Here is a 22,007-nt window from a genome sequence, read left to right on the forward strand (position 1 = left end):
ATGTGCAATGATGAGGCTGCACTGACAGGCGGCACTAATGGGTATTGATGGGCACTGATAGACTGTACTGACGGGCCCTGATGAGGCAGCACTGGTGGGCACTAATGAGGTACTGATGGGTGGCACTGATGGGAACTGAAAGGCGGGACTGATGGGCACTGGTACGCGGCACTGATGGGCACTGATAGGTGACACTGATGAGGAGGCACTGATTGGCAGCACTGGTGGGCACTGATTGGCAACACTGGTGGGCACTGTTGAGACTGCACTGATAATCAGGACAAATGAGAATAAGTGTACTTGTCCTTTTACATAGGCTGGTTATCGGCTCTCTTCTCCTCTCCTCATGATGCCAGTGTGAGGAAAGGAAAGGCGATAACCAGCTTCTGTTTACATCGTGATCAGCTGTGATAGAACACAGCTGATCACAAGGTAAAAAGCTGCTGATTGGCTCTTTACCTCAATTTGTAACTAGGTGGATTACGATCACAGAGTGCACCGTCCATCATATGATGCCCTCACAGGACTGGTCAGCCATGCTGTAGCAATCATTTGGCTATAGCGTGGCCGGCAAATGGTTAATAGAGTAGTTACATAGTAACATAGTAGGTGAGGTTGAAAAAAGACACAAGTCCATCAAGTCCAATCTGTGTGTGTGATTATATGTCAGTATTACATTGTTTATCCCTGTATGTTGCGGTGGTTCAGGTGCTTATCTAATAGTTGTTTAAACTATCGATGCTCCCCGCTGAGACCACCACCTGTGGAAGGGAATTCCACATCCTTGCCGCTCTTACAGTAAAGAACCCTCTACGTAGTTTAAGGTTAAACCTCTTTTCTTCTCATTTTAATGAGTGGTCACGAGTCTTGTTAAACTCCCTTCAACCGAAAAAGATTTATCCCTATTGTGGGGTCACCAGAGCGGTATTTGTAAATTTAAATCATATCCCCTCTCAAGCGTCTCTTCTCCAGAGAGAATAAGTTCAGTGCTCGCAACCTTTCCTCATAACTAATATCCTCCTGACCCTTTATTAGCTTAGTTGCCCTTCTTTGTACTCGCTCCATTTCCAGTACATCCTTCCAGAACTGGACAGCATACTCTAGGTGTGGCCAGACCAGAGTCTTGTAGAGCATGTTAATATTCTATTTGCTTTGTTAGCAGCAGCTTGACATTGCATTCCATTGCTGAGCCTATCATCTACTAGGACCCCCAGGTCCTTTTCCATCCTAGATTCCCCCAGAGCCCCCCTTTCCCCCTCCCCCCGTGTATAGATTTTATTCATATTTTTGCTACCCAAATGCATTATTTTACATTTTTCCACACTAAACCTCATTTGCCATGTAGTTTCCCACCCCATTACTTTTTTCGGGTCTTTTTGCAAGGTTTCCACATCCTGAGGAGAAGTTATTGCCCTGCTTAGCTTAGTATTGTCCTCAAATACAGAGATTGAACTGTTTATCCTCCAGGTCACTCATGAACAAATTAAATAGGACAGCACAAACTCCTGGGGGACCCCACTACCCACCTCTGCCCATTCCGAGTACTCCCTATTTATCTGAAGTAGAAAAAGATGTAGCTGGATAGCCGCACTCCGAATTATTCAACTTTATTTAAAAAATGTAATTAAAATCATAGCATCTAGGCTGGTAAACAGACTAACTGCACAGCCGCTGACATGTTTCACACCGAACACGGTGCTTAGTCAAACAGAGCCAGCACCCTGTGGGATTGTGGAGACAGCTGTTTTGGGAGAAGTCATTACCTTAGAGCGGTAATTCTTTGTACTCCCTATTTATCATCACCACCCTCTGAACTCGCTCTTGTAGCCAGTTTTCAATCCATGTACTCACCCTATGGTCCATGCCAACGGCCCTTACTTTGTACAGTAAATGTTTATGGGGAACTGTGTCAAATGCTTTGATAGCCAGTAATGCAGACTGGAATGCAATGATGCAGTACAAATGAGTAAGCCAAGGTGAAGCCACTGCCACTCAAATGTAGGTACATTCAGTAAACAGTCAATGGTCTTGTACACGATCTTAAAATAAAAGGACCACCTATCCAGACCCAATGTGAGTAAGTCACCATAACGACAGCATGGTAGTCAAAGTAGTCAAGACACATATAGTATATTCCAAAGAAACAAACTAAAGCCTGGATTCATGTGAACTGAGTTTGTTTCTACAGGCTTTACAGACACCTAAGAAAAAAAACTGTAAATGCATATTTTTTTACCTGCAAAAAAATTTGCATCTATAATTTTTTTTTTAAGCTGAACCTATTCTTTACGTGTTACTGCCCTATAGGGAAAATGTATTGTTTTTACTCTTTCTGTGTCAAAGTGCAACATCAAAACTACTAGTGCCAGGCTTCTGTATAGACATCAGAAACATTCCCTATTCTCATTCTCTGGCTAGTATAGGCCAACTGATACTAAATACTCATAAACACAACTATCCTGACATATGGCTGTCATGTATGTCAATCACTGGGGTCCTTTAAACTTCTGCCACCCATCTGACAGGCACATATGATAGCACGCCAAATGAAGCTGCCGGAAAGTCAGACACCAGATTGCACAATCTTGTTTTCCTGACTCTGGCAGTCTCTAATTTTAAAATCTGGTTGTGAAATCACAGTATTATTTTAAGTGTAACTGTTGAAATACCTAATGGCATATTTATTATAGATATATGGAAAATTACTCATAAAAAAAAGAAATGTAAGATCTTTCTAAATATATAATTTTACAAGTGATGTTCTAAATCGAAGGTCTGCACACCCATGGGGGGGGGACATCTGACAGGCCAAGGAGCGCTCCTCATTAAACTATGTGACTCGAAAGATTTTAAAAAATACCAAAGATGTTTTAGATTGCATTATTATATAAGTATTTTGAATGAATTGCTTGAAACGGTATGAACAATCAATACAATAGAGCAGGGAGCAGACACCTATTAGGATTACTTAATAAACATGAAGTTTATTCTGCTTATATTTTGCTTTCCCTGGTTGCTCCTTTCTTCCTTCATCAACATGCTAATTAAATCTTTAATGGGCTAGATAATGCTGGACATCCTCCTTCCAGGAAATGGGGTGGGCTAGACAGACATATTTTCAGTACAGGAGAAGAGCCTGTACAACTTTGTAAGGCTGAAGGTAAGAAGGTAAGGCTGGAGCTCAGCTTTAATTAGTGGCGGCTGGTGGTTTTTTCTTTAGGGGGGTGGAAAACATCTGAAACCCCCATTGCAACTCTCACCCCCCCCCCCCGCTGTCTGCCGGACTGTCCACCGGCACTTACCCCATCTAGGTGGCAGGCATCTGAGCGTCGGAATGGGGCATCTGAAGAGCGATGGGGAATGGGCATCCAGGCATCAGCCAGCGGCTCTTCACCTCCTCACTTCCGTTGTGCATCTCCTCCCTCCAATAGGATCGCCTGTCCTTTCAGCCAATTGGAGATGGGTATCAGACCCATTTCCCGATTGGCAGGGAGGAGGATCAGTGTTGCAACAGCGAGTATTGATTCGGTGTTGCAACACACCTGGGTGGGCTCCGGTCACACTCTCTGTGTCCAAAGCCCATCCTATTTTAAAGCCTATTAGAGCCTCTGGCTGTAATTGGGTGCTTCAAAAAAAAAAACCTGGTCGCTGTAATTCATGCACCCGATGCCCTGAAAGGGGCTGGGCGCAGTGGCCATGGATAGATTCATGCTAATGGACAGGCAACCCCTGGCTTTAAACATCTGCATTTATGAAATTATATGGACTTTTAGTTTATCAAGTGATCATATGTCAGTCAGTAAAGATAATATTATTTACATACCCGATATCGCATTCTGTAGGCTTGAATGGCGGTATTTATTGCCTTTATCCAGCTGTGCATTTCTTGCGGGCTGTCAGTCTATGGGGGGAAGGCAGATTAGATTTACAACTTTATTCACAAATAGAAAAGGGGATCAGATGAGAGTAAATTCAGAGCAGCTTGCTGCCTTGCTTACTTTCAAATGTACAGATGTCAAGAGATAAGTACAGAGGTTGGTGCTTCTGACCTCTGAAAAAGCTGGCTGCCTGACTGTGTCTGGCTTCTATACTCAGACCCAGAGCAAGCAAGCAGCAAGTGATGTCTTATCCATGTCTTTATGACTTACCTCCGTAATGGATCATGTTTAGTGACTCAGAAAGCACAGGAGCATCAGCATGATAACCCAGTAACAAGCATTACAAAAAAAAGGCAGTCAGCAGTGGCAGTTTCCATGTTCTTTTAAAGAAGAATGATTGCTTTTACCAATATATTACATCGTTCAGCTTCTAGGTTCCCTGGAACATGAGCTGCACCTTGGCGCACAGCCGTCTGACACTTCAGCTAACAATAAGATGGCTGCTTTGATTGCGAGTGCTCGTCTTCGGATCCTAGTACTTGCCCAAGTTAAGCTGCCGCACAAGGAATACAGAGGAACCGACACACGCCTTGTTTACTGCTGCACGTTCATATAAGCACCCTTGAATGACCATAGCTGTAATTACTGTAATCAGAGCCATCATCTGAAATAACAGGCACAGTGTACAAATCCGATCAGCTCTGTACCTTGTGATCACTGTGATGACCATACACAGCAATTACCAATGTAAACACATTACTGTTTACAATTGAGGGCCCGGCCTGCCGCTTCCTCTTACAATGGAAAAAGAGGAACAGCTACTGTAATGAACAAACATCCATTCATTATTTCCAGATTAAGAGTACAGGGGTTGTGATGGTTTATAAATTACCTCCTCCTCCTCTTAGAAAAGTCCAGTATGTGCCAGAATGAGAAGACTATCACATGTGGATGCTCATAATTCCAAACAAAGGCTAAGCAGGGAAGCTTAGGTGCACATTCACGCTTAGAACTGGTATTGGCACCGAGCGGCCTATTAAATCTGGATTGTGATATGAACGTTGATTGTGACATGGACAGACTGCTAAGTTGTCTTCAGCTTGTCCCTGATTTGCCTTCCAACGTATGACCTGGGGCAAAAGGGAATACTAAGCACTGTGAAACGTGTCAGCTCGTTTGTCCCATTTTTTTTGCTGTGGCTTGTATCTGCTGGACTTTTTACTAATAAAGGCTATATTCTGGAGTGCGGCTGTCCAGAACTTCCTTTTTGCCTCATGTTGCTATATGCTTAGCCTGCACCTGGTGTTCCAGTTCCGAGGAGAGTTCTATATCCATATTTCCACCTGGAGAGGTGATCCCTTTTCCTTAATGTATGAACTGGGTCACCTTTGACCTCCCATCAGATTTTCTGCCTACTAGTTGTGACCTTGGCCTGTGTTTGAATCCTGTATCCTGATTCAGTACCTCGCTGCACGGCTGGGAACTGACCTAGACTTTTATCCTGACTCAGACTTAGGTTCCTGTACCTCACTGTCCAGCTGTGGATGGCCTTCTTTGGCTTGTGTCCTGGCTTTGCTCCTGTCTTCTTATCAAGTGTCACCATTTTCTGTTTTTTCATCATGATTGGTGATACACAGTCATCCATGCCTACTACATCGGTCTTCATGCCATTCTGTGTCCTCACATCTGCTGTCACCACTACCAGGGGGGTTGGTCAAGAGGTGCAAGAGAAGCCACCTCTCCAGCTCGATCTCTACCAGGAACGCGACACCTTCTCTCCTGTATACCTGTACTGTATGACCAGGGGCGGACTGACAACTCATGGGGCCCCCGGGCAATAGGAGATTATGGGGCCCCCAGGCAATCAGAGATTATGGGGCCACACAGTATACACAAACACACACACACACACAGTATACACAGACATTTTTCTATTGGCTTAGAAGGTACTGGAGAGGTGGGGCAGCTATAATCTCTGGATTTTTAGACCAAAAGGATGTCGGTAAGGGACATTTCAGAGACAGATGTAAAAAAAATTTATAAAAAAAAAAAAACACAATTTTTTACATGCTGCCCCTGGTTTTACTGAGGCTGGCAACCCTGATGGGGCCCCCTGGTGGCATGGGGCCCTCGGACAGTGCCCGAGTGGCCCAATGGTCAGTCCACCCCTGTGTATGACTTATACATTAATCCCTTCACCTCTTCCCTCTTTATATGACCCATACATTTAATGTATTTAGTAAGCCATAACCAAGGTCCATGTATTAACCAACTCAATACTAGTTTCTTCATTACCCCAAAAATTGCCAAAAAATGAGATCACCTGACCCCCACCCCATTTCCAACCACCAAACTTCCTGATTTTACTATATTTTTTACTCCTTGTTTCACTTGAATGGTGAATTTCAACAGTTAACTCCAAATATACCTCTGTAAACTGTAACATTGGCACCAAACCTCACTTGAAATTGTTCAGTAAAAACCGTTATGGAAAAAAATGAGATCACCTTGGAGGGTGTTAGCAGCGCTGTCCTGACATTTTTATTTTACTGGAAGTAAGGGAAATGTTTTCTTTTTCAAAATGTTTGTCTTTTTTTCTTTATATATGCAAAAATTCAAAATGGTTAAAAAAATGAAAACCCCAGTGGTTATCAAATATCACCAAAAGAGAGTAAAAAAAAAAAAATTGAAACCCCAGTAAATATCTAGAAATGATAAAAATGTAAATTCCAGTGGTTACTACTATATATACCAACAAAAGACAGTACCTAAAATGATTCAAAAATAAAAATGAGAAGCACAGTGCTTATTAAATACCACCAAAACAGAGTAACTAAAAATTGTAAAAACAATGAAACTCCAGTGGTTATTAAATACCACCAAAAGATATTATCTGATAATAATTAAAAAAATACATTTTTATACAGTGTTGCATGACACAGTAATTATCAGTCAAACTATCACAGCACTGTTTCTTTTTGATTAGAGAGGGGTCAGTGTATAAATGGTGTTGCGGCACAGTGTCGTTCTCATCATGTGATCCACTTACACCTTGTGTGACAGTAAGTTGGCTATTGTAACAAAAGGAAAACCAGGTTCTAAAAAAAAAAGCACTGTCAGTTAAAGAGATGTGGTTCATCTGGCATCATTTCACATGAGGAACACGTGGCAGGAATAAAGTAGGTATTTGTGAGACAGCTGAACCTGGGCTGATGTCACAGCCATCTCCAGAACGGCCTGTCTGCCACAATCTGTCACCAAGTTCTTTAGATGCTTCCATAAATTAATGTGTGAAAATAACTTGTTTCCATGTTTAAATGGGCTGTGTTTTCATTCAGAGGTTTCAGTTAAGTTCCTCCAAGATAAACAGCTGATATTAGATCTGAACGTCTTGATCATTGCGTGAATTAAACGGCGGCCATTGGAGCGTGCCCTGGCACTTGCAGTATCTTACATCTTTTCTGTATTTTATTCACATGCAGATCCAAAGCTAAAATATTGGCGATCAAGTGAACCTGGTAGGTTAAAAAATATGGTCGCTGCCATTGCTGACTCCTTTTAGAAGCTGCTAATGGCCTGACTGTCAAACTTAGATGATTGTTGTAATGTTCTGCAGAGGTTATTATTTCCTGTTTCCAAGGTATGGCTACATGACCAAGTGTGATACAAACAGGTTTTAAAGATGGAAATATTACAATATATTCAATCTTTTACTATACATAGACTGTAATAAATGTAGGCATGGACCAGCTCATGCACCAGATCTTAATGCACCACATCTCAATGCACCACATCTCAGGTATAAACATATATGACCAAAAGTGACTATTCTTTTGAACTTTCCAGGTGCTAATATGATAAACCACACATAATGTAATTTAAAAATATATATTACTTTTAATTAAACATTAAAAACCTCCAAACTGATATCATTTATACATTTTATCGATTTGGTGAATCGTAATGTTTAAATAGAATTGAAATTTTTTACATAAAATTTTGTGTACAACATACCAAAAAATAGTAATTTCTGGACATAGAGTATATACTGTGTATATATTATATTATTAATATAACACCAATATAAAAAAAAAATACCTGTATATAGAATGTTCTTGGAGCAGTAATAACTTCAAACAGATTGTCCCTCATAAGTAAATCCCTATAAGAAAAAAAAAGTTATTGAATACAATTATCCGGATCTACTTATTTCTTGCAAAAAAAACAAAACAAACTAAAGAAAGAAAACACCGTACCTATCCAGTATATGGACTTTTATCACCAAGGTTTGCATTGGCTGTCATCAACCCAATCACCAGGTCTGATTTACCATTGACGCGTCATAGATTTCCCCCGTTTGGTTTCTCCCAAGTTCTGCATAGAGACACTTGAAGGATGGGTTTGTCATATAGAAAGCTGGGCACTGGAAAAGCCATCCCCAGACACTGGCACTGGTCACTGAATGGAGGAAAGGAAAATCCCTGGTGCCCTTCATCCATGGAATCCTGTGGTAGGTAGGATTGAGACAACGTCAGCCTGGGTGTGGCCTGGTGGGAGCTCAGGCTGAGGTCTCTCTCATACCTACCACAGGATTCCGTGGATGTGGGGCACCAGGGATTTTTCCTTTCCTCCCTTCAGTGATCACAGGAGCTGGGACAAGCTCCATCCCTCGCCGCCACTCCTGCAGCAAACGCGGCATCATCCACATTACTCCCCACTAAGATTGAGCCTGAGCTGCACACTAAATCCTTGGTCACACTGATGCGTCTGATGGGGAAAATGTTGCTACAGTGGAAACTCTCAATTTCCCTCATTGAGCAGCTTAGGCATAATTTGCGTAAAAAAAGCTCGACATATAGTGGGGATTTTGTGAAAACAAAAAAAACAAAGCCCTTCGATCGAGACAGACTGAGACAGGAGTATCGCGCACTGGAACCGACAAAGACCACAGGTGAGTGGTCTGCTTAAATACCCCCCCAGGCTCCTCCCATAAATCTTCTGTAATTGCCCCCCTGCTGCTCCGATCCCCCTGCTGTCCCGGGCCCCCCTGTGTGCTGGGGCCCCGTGGTACCCCCTGTCGGCTGCCATTGGGGTATTGGAGGGAGGAAGATTTGTGCTGGTAGGGAAAAAAGATTTGTAATAAGAGGATGGGGATAATGGCACCCCAATCGCAAAGCGAAACTTCTTTTGGGTGACACGCATCCCACGATTCTGTTTACGTGATTTTGCCACGATTTGTGGGGGTGACAATCGTGGCAAAATCGTGCCGCAGTTGAGGTGGCATGCCGTGCGCCGGTAAAGTGTTCAGGTTGGCTTGAAGAAAAAGTGGCAACCTTACCTACCAATTGAGCATACATTAACCACTTCAATACCGGGCAATTATACACCTTCCTGCCCAGGCCAATTTTCAGCTTTCAGCACTCTCACACTTTGAATGACAATTGGGTGGTATTTTATCACCTCTGAGATTTTTATTTTCTGCTAAACAAATAAAAAAAAAAAAATTTTGAAAAAAAAATGTTTTTCTTCACTGATGGGCACTGATGGGGCTACACTGACGGGCACTTATAAGGCGGCACTGATGGGCACCGATAAGGTGGCACCAATGAGGTGGCACTGATGAGGTGGCACTAATATGTGGCACTGATAGGCGGCACTGATGGGTACACATAGGTGGCACTGATGGACACTGAAAGGCGGCACAGATGTGCACTGATAGGCAGCACGGATGGGCACTGATAGCCGGCATGGATGGGCACTGATAGGCGGCACAGATGGGCATGGGTGGGCACTGATAGGTTGCACTAATGTACAGTAATTGATGGTACGGATGGATGCAAATCAGTGCCAAACAATAATGCCTGTCAATCCGTGATGCCCATTGTGGGCACTGATTGGCATCCCTGGTGGTCTAGGGTGACATACTTGGTGGTGACATCCCTGGTGGTCCTAGTGGTGTCCCTGGTGGTCCAGTGTGGGCATCCGGGGGGGGGGGCTGCTCTAATAAGCAATCAGCACAGACCCCCCCTGTGAGAGGAGCAGCTGATCGGCTCTCCTCTACTCGCATTTGACAGACGTGAGTGAGGAAAAGCCGATCACCGGCTCTTCCTGTTTACACTGTGATCAGCCATGATTGGACACAGCTGATCTTGTGGTAAAGAGTCTCCATCAGAGACTCTTTACTTAGATTGGTGTTGCGGGGTATCAGACTGACACACCACACCAACGATCGTTGCAATGTGCACCCCCACGGGCGCGCTGTGGCTGTTATCCCGCTGGACGTCATATGACGTCCGGTCAGGATATTGAAACCACTTTGCCGCCGTAATTTTGCTATATGGTGGGAGGCAAGTGGTTAAACTCCACGGCCTGCCTGAGTATTGTTACTGACCATGTCCATCCCTTTATGACTACAGTGTACCCATCTTTTGATGGCTCCTTCCAGCAGGATAATACACCATGTCACAAAGCTCCAATCATCTCACCACTGGTTTCTTGAACATGACAATGAGGTCACTGTACTTCAAAGGCCTCCACAGTCACCAGATCTCAATCCAATAGAGCACCTTTGGGATGTGGTAGAACCAGAGATATGCATCAAGGATGTGCAGCTGACAAATATGCATGTGTGCCACAAAGAATGAAGGCATTTCTGCAGGCAAAAGGGAGTCTAACCCGGCATCCCCCCAATCTCCTTGTGGCCCCCCCATCTCATATGATACCACAGTGCCCAGGGGAGACGCCACTCCTGCCCACCCCTTGTCCCTGCCCTACATTAGGGTGTGCATCCCAAAACTCAAAACACACATGCCCTTCTCTGTAGCCTCAGCTGCACAGAGCAGTGAAGTGCTCTGTGCTGAACGGCTTCCTGTTCATTCACAAATGGAAGCATAGTACACCAAATTAATATGCTTATGAATGGACACAGTGAGCGAGTATGTTCACTGTGTTCATTTAGAAAATGAAGGGGCTGGTAAATGACATATTTACTAGCCCCTCCCCCCCCCGCTCCCCATCCTGAAACATCCCCGCAGCAGACAAATTTTTTTACAGCCTCCCAACTGTTTTGGAATTGGGGTTGTCTATCTATCTAGTATACAGTGCCTTGCGAAAGTATTCGGCCCCCTTGAACTTTTCAACCTTTTGCCACATTTCAGGCTTCAAACATAATGATATAACATTTTTATTTTTTGTGAAGAATCACCAACAAGTGGGACACAATTGTGAAGTGGAACGAAATCTATTGGATTTTTGAAACTTTTTTAACTAATAAAAAAATGAAAAGTGGGGCGTGCAAAATTATTCGGCCCCCTTGTGTTAATACTTTGTAGAGCCACCTTTTGCTGCGATTACAGCTGCAAGTCGCTTGGGGTATGTCTCTATCAGTTTTGCACATCGAGAGACTGAAATTCTTGCCCATTCTTCCTTGCAAAACAGCTCGAGCTCAGTGAGGTTGGATGGAGAGCATTTGTGAACAGCAGTTTTCAGCTCTTTCCACAGATTCTCAATTGGATTCAGGTCTGGACTTTGACTTGGCCATTCTAACACCTGGATACTTTTATTTGTGAACCATTCCTTTGTAAATTTTGCTGTATGTTTGGGATTATTGTCTTGTTGGAAGATAAATCTCCGTCCCAGTATCAGGTCTTTTGCAGACTCCAACAGGTTTTCATCCAGAATGGTCCTGTATTTGGCTGCATCCATCTTCCCCTCAATTTTAACCATCTTCCCTGTCCCTGCTGAAGAAAAGCAGGCCCAAACCATGATGCTGCCACCACCATGTTTGACAGTGGGGATGGTGTGTTGAGGGTGATGAGCTGTGTTGCTTTTACGCCAAACATATCGTTTTGCATTGTGGGCAAAAAGTTCGATTTTGGTTTCATCTGACCAGAGCACCTTCTTCCACATGTTTGGTGTGTCTCCCAGGTGGCTTGTGGCAAACTTTAGACGAGACTTTTTATGGATATCTTTGAGAAATGGCTTTCTTCTTGCCACTCTTCCATAAAGGCCAGATTTGTGCAGTGTACGACTGATTGTTGTCCTATGGACAGACTCTCCCACCTCAGCTGTAGTTCTCTGCAGTTCATCCAGAGTGATCATGGGCCTCTTGGCTGCATCTCTGATCAGTCTTCTCCTTGTCTGAGCTGAAAGTTTAGAGGGACGACCAGGTCTTGGTAGATTTGCAGTGGTCTGATACTCCTTCCTTTTCAAAATGATCGCTTGCACAGTGCTCCTTGGGATGTTTAAAGCTTGGGAAATCTTTTTGTATCCAAATCCAGCTTTAAACTTCTCCACAACAGTATTACGGACCTGCCTGGTGTGTTCCTTGGTCTTCATGATGCTCTCTGCGCTTTCAACAGAACCCTGAGACTATCACAGAGCAGGTGCATTTATACAGAGACTTGATTACACACAGGTGGATTCTATTTATCACCATCAGTCATTTAGGACAACATTGGATCATTCAGAGATCCTCACTGAATTTCTGGAGTGAGTTTGCTACACTGAAAGTAAAGGGACCGAATAATTTTGCACGCACCACTTTTCAGTTTTTTATTTGCTAAAAAAGTTTAAATTATCCAATAGATTTCGTTCCACTTCACAATTGTGTCCCACTTGTTGGTGATTCTTCACAAAAAATGAAAATTTTATATCTTTATGTTTGAAGCCTGAAATGTGGCAAAAGGTTGAAAAGTTCAAGGGGGCCGAATACTTTCGCAAGGCATTGTATATATCAGGAGACACATCTACTATAGCATTCTTCAGCAATTAAAAAGTATTATAAGTGAGTGGCATACAGACCTACTAATAACACAAATGATCATAACAAAGAAGTAAAACATAATTATTAAACTGTATAACTTGCTCAACAAGTCTGATTTGGAGATAACTTCATTCTTGTGGTTAGACGTGATGACATTTCTTAGAATCAAGGCCAAGGCTGTGTGTGACATCTCGCTAGACGTGACTTCACTGACGCAGGAAGTAATTATGACGTTCCAGTAATTATGTTTACCGGATGAGGTGTTGGGCACATGCTGGAGAGAGATGACTGGGCGAGTGCGGGAAGAGGGACTGGACAGTGTCAGTATGTTCTCTATATTCAATGCCCACACTTCAACCACCCACCTCCACACCTCGTGTCAGCCTGACTCCAAGGGATCAGCAAACGTACAGTACATGGCCTTTCACAGGGCAAGAAAATAAGCAATATTTAGAATAATGATAACAAACTCACCAAATAAGCTGTCCCAATGTATTGGAAGATACTGGGCCCTATTCACATTACCAGATCGCATGCAGTATTTGGGCATTTTCCCAAATACCACATGCGACCCTAAAAATGTCAATTCACTACTGCTTTATGCAGTGTTTACCGCATAAAGCAAAAACGCTCAGTAAATATTGCATCAAACATGAGTGAAAGTCAATTCACAAAAAAAATAAAAATAAATGCATGCGGTATATAAATAGTGGTACCCGCCATGCGATATTTAAGGAACCAGCAGCCGCGGGCATCCTTAACAACCAGTAAGCAATCTGGTTGTTAAGAAGCAGGTGGCTGTTGTGTCCTTAGCCGCTTCAGCCCCAGAAGATTTTACCTCCTTCCTGACCAGAGCACTATTCGGCACTATTCGGCACTGAGTCGCTTTAACTGACAATTGCGCGGTCGTGCGACATTGCACCCAAACAAAATTGACGTCCTTTTTTCCCCACAAATAGAGCTTTCTTTTGGTGGTATTTGACCACCTCTGTTTTTATTTTTTGCATTATAAACAAAAAAAGGGAGACAATTTTGAAAAAAAACACAATATTTTTAACTTTTTGCTATAATAAATATCCCCCAAAAATGTTCTCCTCAGTTTAGGCCGATGCGTATTCTTTTACATATTTTTGGTTAAAAAAAAAATCACAATAAGCGTATATTGACTGCTTTGCCCATAAGTTATAACGTCTACAAAATAGGGGATAGTTTTATGGCATTTATATTATTTTTTTTTATTAGTAATGGCGGCGATCTATAATTTTTATCGCGATTGCGAAATTATGGCGGACACATCGGACACTTTTGACACTATTTCGGGACCATTGTCATTTATACATCGATCAGTGTTATAAAAATGCACTGATTACTGTGTAAATGACATTGGCAGGGAACGGCTTAAACTGTGGACTGGGGACTGTGGAAAAAGGGGAGGATCAGAGAAGACAGGCTCAAACAGCTTTTTTACACAATGCCCAGGATTAACCCCTTGAGTATAATGGTGAGTATAACAAGCATGCTTTACTGCATATACAGACTGATTTTACGCTTGTGGGTTTAGTAACATTTTAGCAACCAATGAGACATCAGCTGAATGTAAAAAAATAAAAATGCAGACAATAAAAATAAAGAAAAACATCACCCTTATCCAAGCTTGTAGCCTGGCAGGTCTGGAAAGGGAAGAGATGAGCAAGCACCCCTCTCCTGAACAATACAAGGCCACATGTCCTCAACATGGGGGGGGGGGTGCTTTGGGGCAGGGGGGCTCTTCTCCACGTTCCTGGATGGTGGTTTTGGGGGTGTGCAGGATGGGGGCTTATCGGAATCTGGAAGCACCCCGATCCCGCCCCCCCATGTAATTGAGTATCGGGTAGAGGCTATTGTCCCCATCAACATGGGGATAAGGTTCTTTGGGGGGGGAGCCCCTCTGCCCCAAAGCAAACCCTCCATGTTGAGGGCCTGTGGCCTACTAGCATGGTTCAGGGGGGGGGGCTCTCGCTTTTCCCTTCCCTTTACTGACCTGCCAGGCTGCATACTCAGATAAGGGTCTGGTATGGATTTTGGGGGGACCCCATGCCATTTTTTTTTTTTTTTTACATTTTGGCGTGGGGGTTCCTCTCAAAATCCATACCAGACCCGAAGGGCCTGATATGGATCGGGGGGACCCCACCCCCATGCTGTATTTTTTCTGATATTTTATTGCCGGCATTTTTTTCTTTTTACATTCAGCTGTCAGCGGGGAACCCCACTCCTTAACAACCATGACAGTTACGGGTTGCACCAGCGGCCACCTGCTCCTTAAGAACCAGCTAGTGACATCCTGTGGTAAGGACACCAGCTAATGCCAGTGGTAAATTACCGCAGGCTTTCACTACTAAAATGCCTCATGAATTAATAAAATAACTCATGCAGTATTTTAGTAGCATTTTTTTAGCGAATGCTAAAAAATACTTTGAAAAATGCTATTCAGGTAAGATACAGATTTGGGATGTTGCTCACTGACTCTTCGGGTCCAAAACAACCCTCACCCTGATGAAGAGGTATGTTTGTACCCTGAAAGGTCTGTCCTTGGACTTCACTAATACCTTTATGCCTGTGTCCTGTCTCCTCCTGCTTGGGTGTTATTCTCTGTTCTTTGTAATAAGTGTTGTTTGTACTTTATATTATACATCCTGCCACAGCGCTGTTTTTAAAGCTTTAAAGTTTAAAGTTTAGGTATAGCAATTTTTACATAGTTACATTATACCAACTTGGGCCAATGTAATTCTGTATTTGCCATACTTGTGGGATCCCTGTGGAATCTGGAAATCACTATAATAGACACCGCTACTCCAGTGACCTCATTTGCTTCTGGGTCCCGTGCTGAGTGGCTGCCTTGCTGCACTGTGAACACAGGAGGTTGCTCAGTCAGCACTGATACCATTTGGGGAACATTTTGCATTTTCTCAATTGACTGGACAAGGTGGAGAAGTGTGGTAATGACATTTCAATCTCCACCCCACCCGATCAGAGGATACTTTGAATTCATGGAAAAAATGCAAAGTGTTCTCTGAATGGGGCCCATGCCGAGCAAGTGTCCTTTTATACTCTGTAAGCAGCAGAGCAGCCTCCCTGCACTGGTAGCATCAAGCATTGTAGTAGCGGTGCCTACTAGTGACTTCCAGCTTCTTGGGGGATCTTATAGGTATGTCACTTATTTACATTGGTCTCCAAGCTGGACCACTGTAACTATGTAAAAATTGCCATATCTGGAATGCAGGTTTAATTTTCATTTTTTAACTTTGCATCTTTTACTATTATCTTGTGTCACATTATTAACCTTTTATGTACAACATGAAGTGTTGTTTGTGCAGCATTTTAAATACATTTTGACATGAGTTCATATTATATTTGTTGCTTGGATACATAGAAAGAAAATATGTGTAGGCAGGTTGCCTATAATGAGGGTTTCTGCCTAGCAAGATAGTTAGCCTACCCAGGCTGGGAAGGGGTTAACTGGGTTTGGACTCCTTTCCTGGGCTTTTCAGGCCCTGCCTTTTTTTCTTGTGTATATTTAAAGAGGGGGGAGGCAGGGTCCAAGGCTCAGAGGATACTGGGAAGGCAGGGTCCAAGGCTCAGAGGATACTGGAAAGGCAGGGTCCAAGGCTCAGAGGATACTGGAAAGGCAGGGTCCAAGGCTCAGAGGATACTGGGAAGGCAGGGTCCAAGGCTCAGAGGATACTGGAAAGGCATGGTCCAAGGCTCAGAGGATACTGGAAAGGCAGGGTCCAAGGCTCAGAGGATACTGGGAAGGCATGGTCCAAGGCTCAGAGGATACTGGAAAGGCATGGTCCAAGGCTCAGAGGACACTGGAAAGGCAGGGTCCAAGGCTCAGAGGATACTGGGAAGGCAGGGTCCAAGGCTCAGAGGACACTGGAAAGGCAGGGTCCAAGGCTCAGAGGATACTGGAAAGGCAGGGTCCAAGGCTCAGAGGATACTGGGAAGGCAGGGTCCAAGGCTCAGAGGACACTGGAAAGGCAGGGTCCAAGGCTCAGAGGATACTGGAAAGGCAGGGTCCAAGGCTCAGAGGATACTGGAAAGGCATGGTCCAAGGCTCAGAGGATACTGGGAAGGGGATGCTGTTCTATGTAGTCCTGCAAAATGCCGGAACATTGGAGCATCCGCCAAGCTGTTGCAGGACACCAATTATGGACTTACATCTTCTAAGGCAGTGTTTCTCAACTCCAGTCCTGGAGGTGCTCCAACAGGTCATGTTTTCAGGATTTCCCTCAGATGAAATGGCTGTGGTAATTACTAAGGCAGTGAAACTGATAAAATCATCTGTGCAAAATAATGGAGAGATTGAAAACATGACCTGCCGGTGGCGCCTTAAGGACTGGAGTTTAGAAACACCATTCTAAGGTACACCTGGGTGATTTTAGCTAGTTAGGTAGGGATGGAATGGATGGAATTTCAGTTGTTTGTACATTGCCAGGAGAAGAGTTTCAGTAAAAGCTTTAAAAATGCTCTAAGCCTGGTCTGAAGTTACGCAATGGGTGCATGGTAACATGACATATCAGAAAAACAGGGCCTGTAAAGAACACACTTGGGGTACGAAGCAAGGTCACCATGAAGGGTTAGCTTGTCAGTAGAGTTGGGGTTGAAGAGCAGAACCACTTTAATGAGAAAAGTGTTCAAACCCCATTTCCAGGGAGCCAAAGGTTATTGTATTTGTTCTAATTTATGCAACACTGTTTGTTTTGCATGTTAACAAGTAGTTAATCCCTTGCAGTGCTTGAACGGCCCTACTGCAAGGAGGAATGTTCAGATTTGAAGTTCACTACTTCTGTGAGTCTTCATTTTGTTTGCAATTTTAACACTACACCACTGGGGGGAGTTATTTTCTAAATTATAGTTACACTTTACTTGAGCCCTGGGGAAAAAAATCAATGCAAATATTTGTAGCTGGAAACTCAGGCAAATCTGAAGCTGAATGGGAAGCTTCTTCAGATCATTTGTTATACCTTAGAAGAAGGTTTGTCCATTACAGGTGTAACTGAAAATAACTTAGCTCCAAAAAGGCCACTGTGCTCTCCAAAATCTTCGAGAGATAGTTCTAAATATTATGTTTGGATTCTCCTGCAGTAAAGCAGATCTCCTGTGATAAAGTAAAGCACGTCCATTTACATCCACCTATCCAGAGACTTACATGTAGCTTCAAGTACCCCTGAAAATCAAACAGAACTGATTGGAAAGTCAATGCGAAAATCTGCATGCCAATTGCATAGCTCCCAACTGTCCCTGATTTCAAGGGACTGTCCCTGATTTGGAGCAATGTCCCTCTGTCCCTCATTTTGGTCTGATCTATGTAGTTGTATATAAAATGCTCTTTTTATCTTTCAAAAAGTGTTTCCCAGTGCTAAACCTTTCATCCAATTTCTAAATTGCTGCATTTGTACATTTTAAAAGCCAATATAAATGAACAGTAGTAGCAAAAGAAAACATGTGTGGATTTAATGAACCTTTTTTTTTTGGGTTAATTCTCCTTTAAGGGAGTGTGACAGGGGCGCGTGTCCTATGCCTACATACATTTGCTAGTAGGTGTCCCTCATTCCCATCTCAAAATGTTGGGAGGTATGCAATTGGTTTGCTAAGGCATTGAGCTTTTGGGCTGAGCACAAGACATCTAAAGGTGACTGGCTAGCTTAAGTAGTGTGAAGATATCCATTCTTTAGCCAGCAAGCAGACCGGTGACACAGGAAGCTGAAATGATGCAATGGGGAATTATGGTGTCACAACACTGCTGGCTATGCAGACTTGCTGGCACCTAACCAGGACATGTATGTGATTTAGGCCCCATGTACACTGGCTGCTTAGGCCTGGTGCATGAGGCTCTGGAGTTTAGATGTTATTGGAAAGTACAGGTGCACCGTCCAGCCTCAATGCTGGCAGCCTGTAATGTAATAACCACCTTAGGTCTGCCCTATAGTAGTTATACTGCTACAGGGTGGAACCTGTGTGCCAGATCACGTATATATACACGTGATCCGACTCTTCTGGGCAGGGGGCACACATGCGTGCCTCTGATGGTTGCTTCCACTGTGATTACACACAGGCAGCTCGCCGTTCTGACAGGAGGGAAGGGATGGAATTTGTGCCCCTGTAAAAATAATAATAATAATAATAATAATAATAATAATAATATAATAAATTCCAAAAGCACCTCCCACAGTACAGTAAAACACTGGCTAGGCACATTAATTCATTAATTGCCCCTTCCTAGCCAGTGTCATTAGTACAGTGATAGTGCCTATTGTTTTAGCACTGTTCACTGTATTATTGTCACTGGTCCCCAAAAAGTGTCAGTTAGTGTCAGAATGCAGGAATATATTGCAATATATTGCACTCCCACTATAAATCGCTACTAGTTATTAGCAAAAAATAAATTATTGTTTTAGCACTGTTCACTGTATTATTGTCACTGGTCCCCAAAAGTGTCAGTTAGTGTCAGAATGCAGGAATATATTGCAATATATTGCACTCCCACTATAAATCGCTACTAGTTATTAGCAAAAAATAAATTATAATATCCCATAGTTTGTAGACGCTATAACTTTTGTGCAAACCAATCAATATACAATTATTGGGATTTTTTACCAAAACTATGTAGCAGAATACATACTGGCCTACATTTATGAAGACATTTTACTTTTACATTTTTTTTTATTCGATATGTTTTATAGCAGAAAGTAATTCAAAATTGTAAGGCTTTTTTTGTTTTTAGCCCAAAAAATAAAAAGACGCAGTGGTGATCAAATACCCCCAAAAGAAAACTCCATTTGTGGGAAAAAAAGACATACACTTTAATGGGTACAGTGTCGCACGACTGTGCAACTGTAAAGTAACGCTGTGCTATATAATAAAACATTGCCTGGGGATAAATCTTCCAGAGGTCAAGTGGTTAACATCATCTGCTCAAGCCCTGAGGAAGGGGGAGGCTGTTTTTTTTACCCCGAAACACATTGGCTGTATTTGATGCTCTTAACCATTAAATGTTTAAAAAATTACTAAAAGTGACATGTACTTTTCTACCATGTGCTCCTCAATTTAAGAAACTCTATGAGGGGCTGACAGCTGTGTGGCTGGGTGGAGATGGATGGTGCACTGAGCGGTACTTTTTTTTTTAGTTCAGCATGTGCCCAGGCATGAATGCCTGGAACCAGGGCCGTCTTTAATATTGATTGGACCCTGGGCAAACATTTTCTTGGGCCCCCCACCATGCAATTTCACTCCCCACATCTGAGACATACAATAAATGGCAGATACTCAAAATACAATTTTTTTTTGCAGCAGATCAGGTAGCGAATGCGATTGGTTGCCAGAGATTACGGCATACAATTTCAGCTCACAGACTGGTTGCTAGCGGTTATAGCATATCATTTCCGCTTGCTGACTGTTGCTAAAGGTAAATCATTACTGCTTGCTGTTTGGTTGTTAGTGGTTACAGCATACATTACAGCTCACTAATTAGCTGCTAGGGGTTATAGCACATCATTACTGCTAACTGATTGGTTGCCAGAGGTTACAGCACATCATTACTGATAACTGATTGGTTGCTAGAGGTTACATCACACACTAAGGCTCACTGATTAGTTGATAGAGGTTACCGCACATAATTTCTTTCTGCTTGCTGATTGGTTGCTAGAGGTTACAGAACAACCTTTCTGCTTGCTGGTTGGCTTGTAGAGGTTACAGAACATATTACACCTCACTGATTAGTTGCTAGGGGTTACAGCACCTCATTACTGCTAACTGGTAGCCCTAGAGGTTAAAGTAGATCATTGCAGCTCACTGACTGTTTGCTAGAAGTTACTACATGTCATTTCTGCTTACTGACTGTTTGCTAGAGGTTACAGCACATCATTTCTGCTTTCTGGCTGGTTGCTAAAGGTTACAGCACATCATTACTGCTCACTGACTGGTTGCCAGAGGTTCCAACTTATCATTATTGCTCAATGACTGGTTTCCAAAGGTTACAGCATATAATTACCGCTCACTGATTGGTTGCCAGAGGTTACAGCATATCATTACCACTCACTGACTGGTTGCTAGAGGTCATAGCACATCATTTCTGCTTGCTGGTTGGCTGCTAAAGATTACAACAGCACATTATTACTGCTAACTTATGCAAGAGGTTACAGCCTATTATTTTGGCTCGCTGATTAGTCCGTGCCGACCAGTATGCACAGGCTGTGCTGATAGTGTTAATAGTAAGCAGAGAAGGGCAATAATAGTTTAGCAGCTAAAACAGTAGAAAACATCACCTCAGCTAAGCACACATGCGCCTCATTCAGAGACAGAACTCTCCCCATCCACCGGCTTTCCACTCTTCCAGTGGCATCACTAAGGTGGGGCCTGTGGGGGCCACAACCCCCCTAATATTATAGTGTTCACCCTCAAGTATAACTCATTAAAACTGCTGTTGTTTATGAGAGTTGTAGTCTGCGGCGGCAGCTGCACGCTGAAGTTGCTTGCTCCCGGTGGGTGGAGTCTGGAGAACAATGCGGCCAGCCTGAGATAACTACAACTACCAGTTGCAGCAGTCGGATCTCTTGGAGTTAGACAGTGGACACAATGTGGCTGGCCTGGGCGTGCCGCTGGTGGCTGCAGTACACTGTGCATGCACCAGAAGTTGACCCCAGGAGACAGGATCATCCCCAGGACTGGAGGAGGCCATGCAAGGGGGTGGACCTGTCCTGCTGAGCTCTGAGCTGGCAGTTGCCAATTCGGCCCATAGCTGAGGTGAGAAATCCTGACACCCTCTCCCCCCCCCCATACACCTCATTTACCCTGCCCCAGTGCCCATGGCCTGTGAATCCTTCTCGGAGTTGGCTGCGAACCTGTGGGTCCTGCTGGCCATGGCCTACAGGCCAGCAGGACCCATAGGCCATGGCCAGCTCCCAGCAGGACCCACAGGCCAGCAGGAACCATAGGCTATTGTCCACTCCCAGCAGGACCCACAGGTCCACAGCCACTAGATTACACAGATCTCCTGCTTACACGGGACAGCCGTTATGTGTAGTCTATCAGAGTATACCATCCAAGAGGCAGAACTTCATATGACAGTGTCCATCCGGTAAGTGGGAGATCCCCACTCTCTGTAATCCCCCCTTCCAGCTCTTCTCTCTAATCACCATGCACTGGTGAGGCTGTATTGATGGACACTGATCAGGCTGCATTTATCTACACTGGTGAGGCTGCATTGATTGGCACCGGTGAAGCTGAGTTGATGGGCACTGGTGAGGCCGCAAAGATGGGCATTGATGAGGTTGCACTGATGATCTCTGGAGTGCATTTGATTCCTGATATAGATATATATATATATA

At 43.5% G+C, this 22,007-nt stretch overlaps 1 protein-coding gene across 1 annotated transcript in view; it reads right to left on the reverse strand.

The window, feature by feature from the left end:
• PLEKHA2 (pleckstrin homology domain containing A2) overlaps positions 1 to 22,007 on the reverse strand; it is a 155,725-nt gene that overhangs the window by 9,573 nt on the left and 124,145 nt on the right. Inside the window, exons 10-11 of the mRNA XM_077469962.1 lie at positions 7,977 to 8,040; positions 3,824 to 3,901 (exon numbers count right to left, since the gene is read on the reverse strand). Coding sequence (XP_077326088.1) covers positions 3,824 to 3,901; positions 7,977 to 8,040 — 142 coding nt within the window. The remainder of the gene's footprint in view (positions 1 to 3,823; positions 3,902 to 7,976; positions 8,041 to 22,007) is intronic.

Source organism: Lithobates pipiens, unplaced genomic scaffold, assembly GCF_037356315.1.
Source record: "Lithobates pipiens isolate NorthernLeopardFrog02 unplaced genomic scaffold, aLitPip1_a1.2 Scaffold_8, whole genome shotgun sequence".
NCBI lineage: Eukaryota > Metazoa > Chordata > Amphibia > Anura > Ranidae > Lithobates > Lithobates pipiens.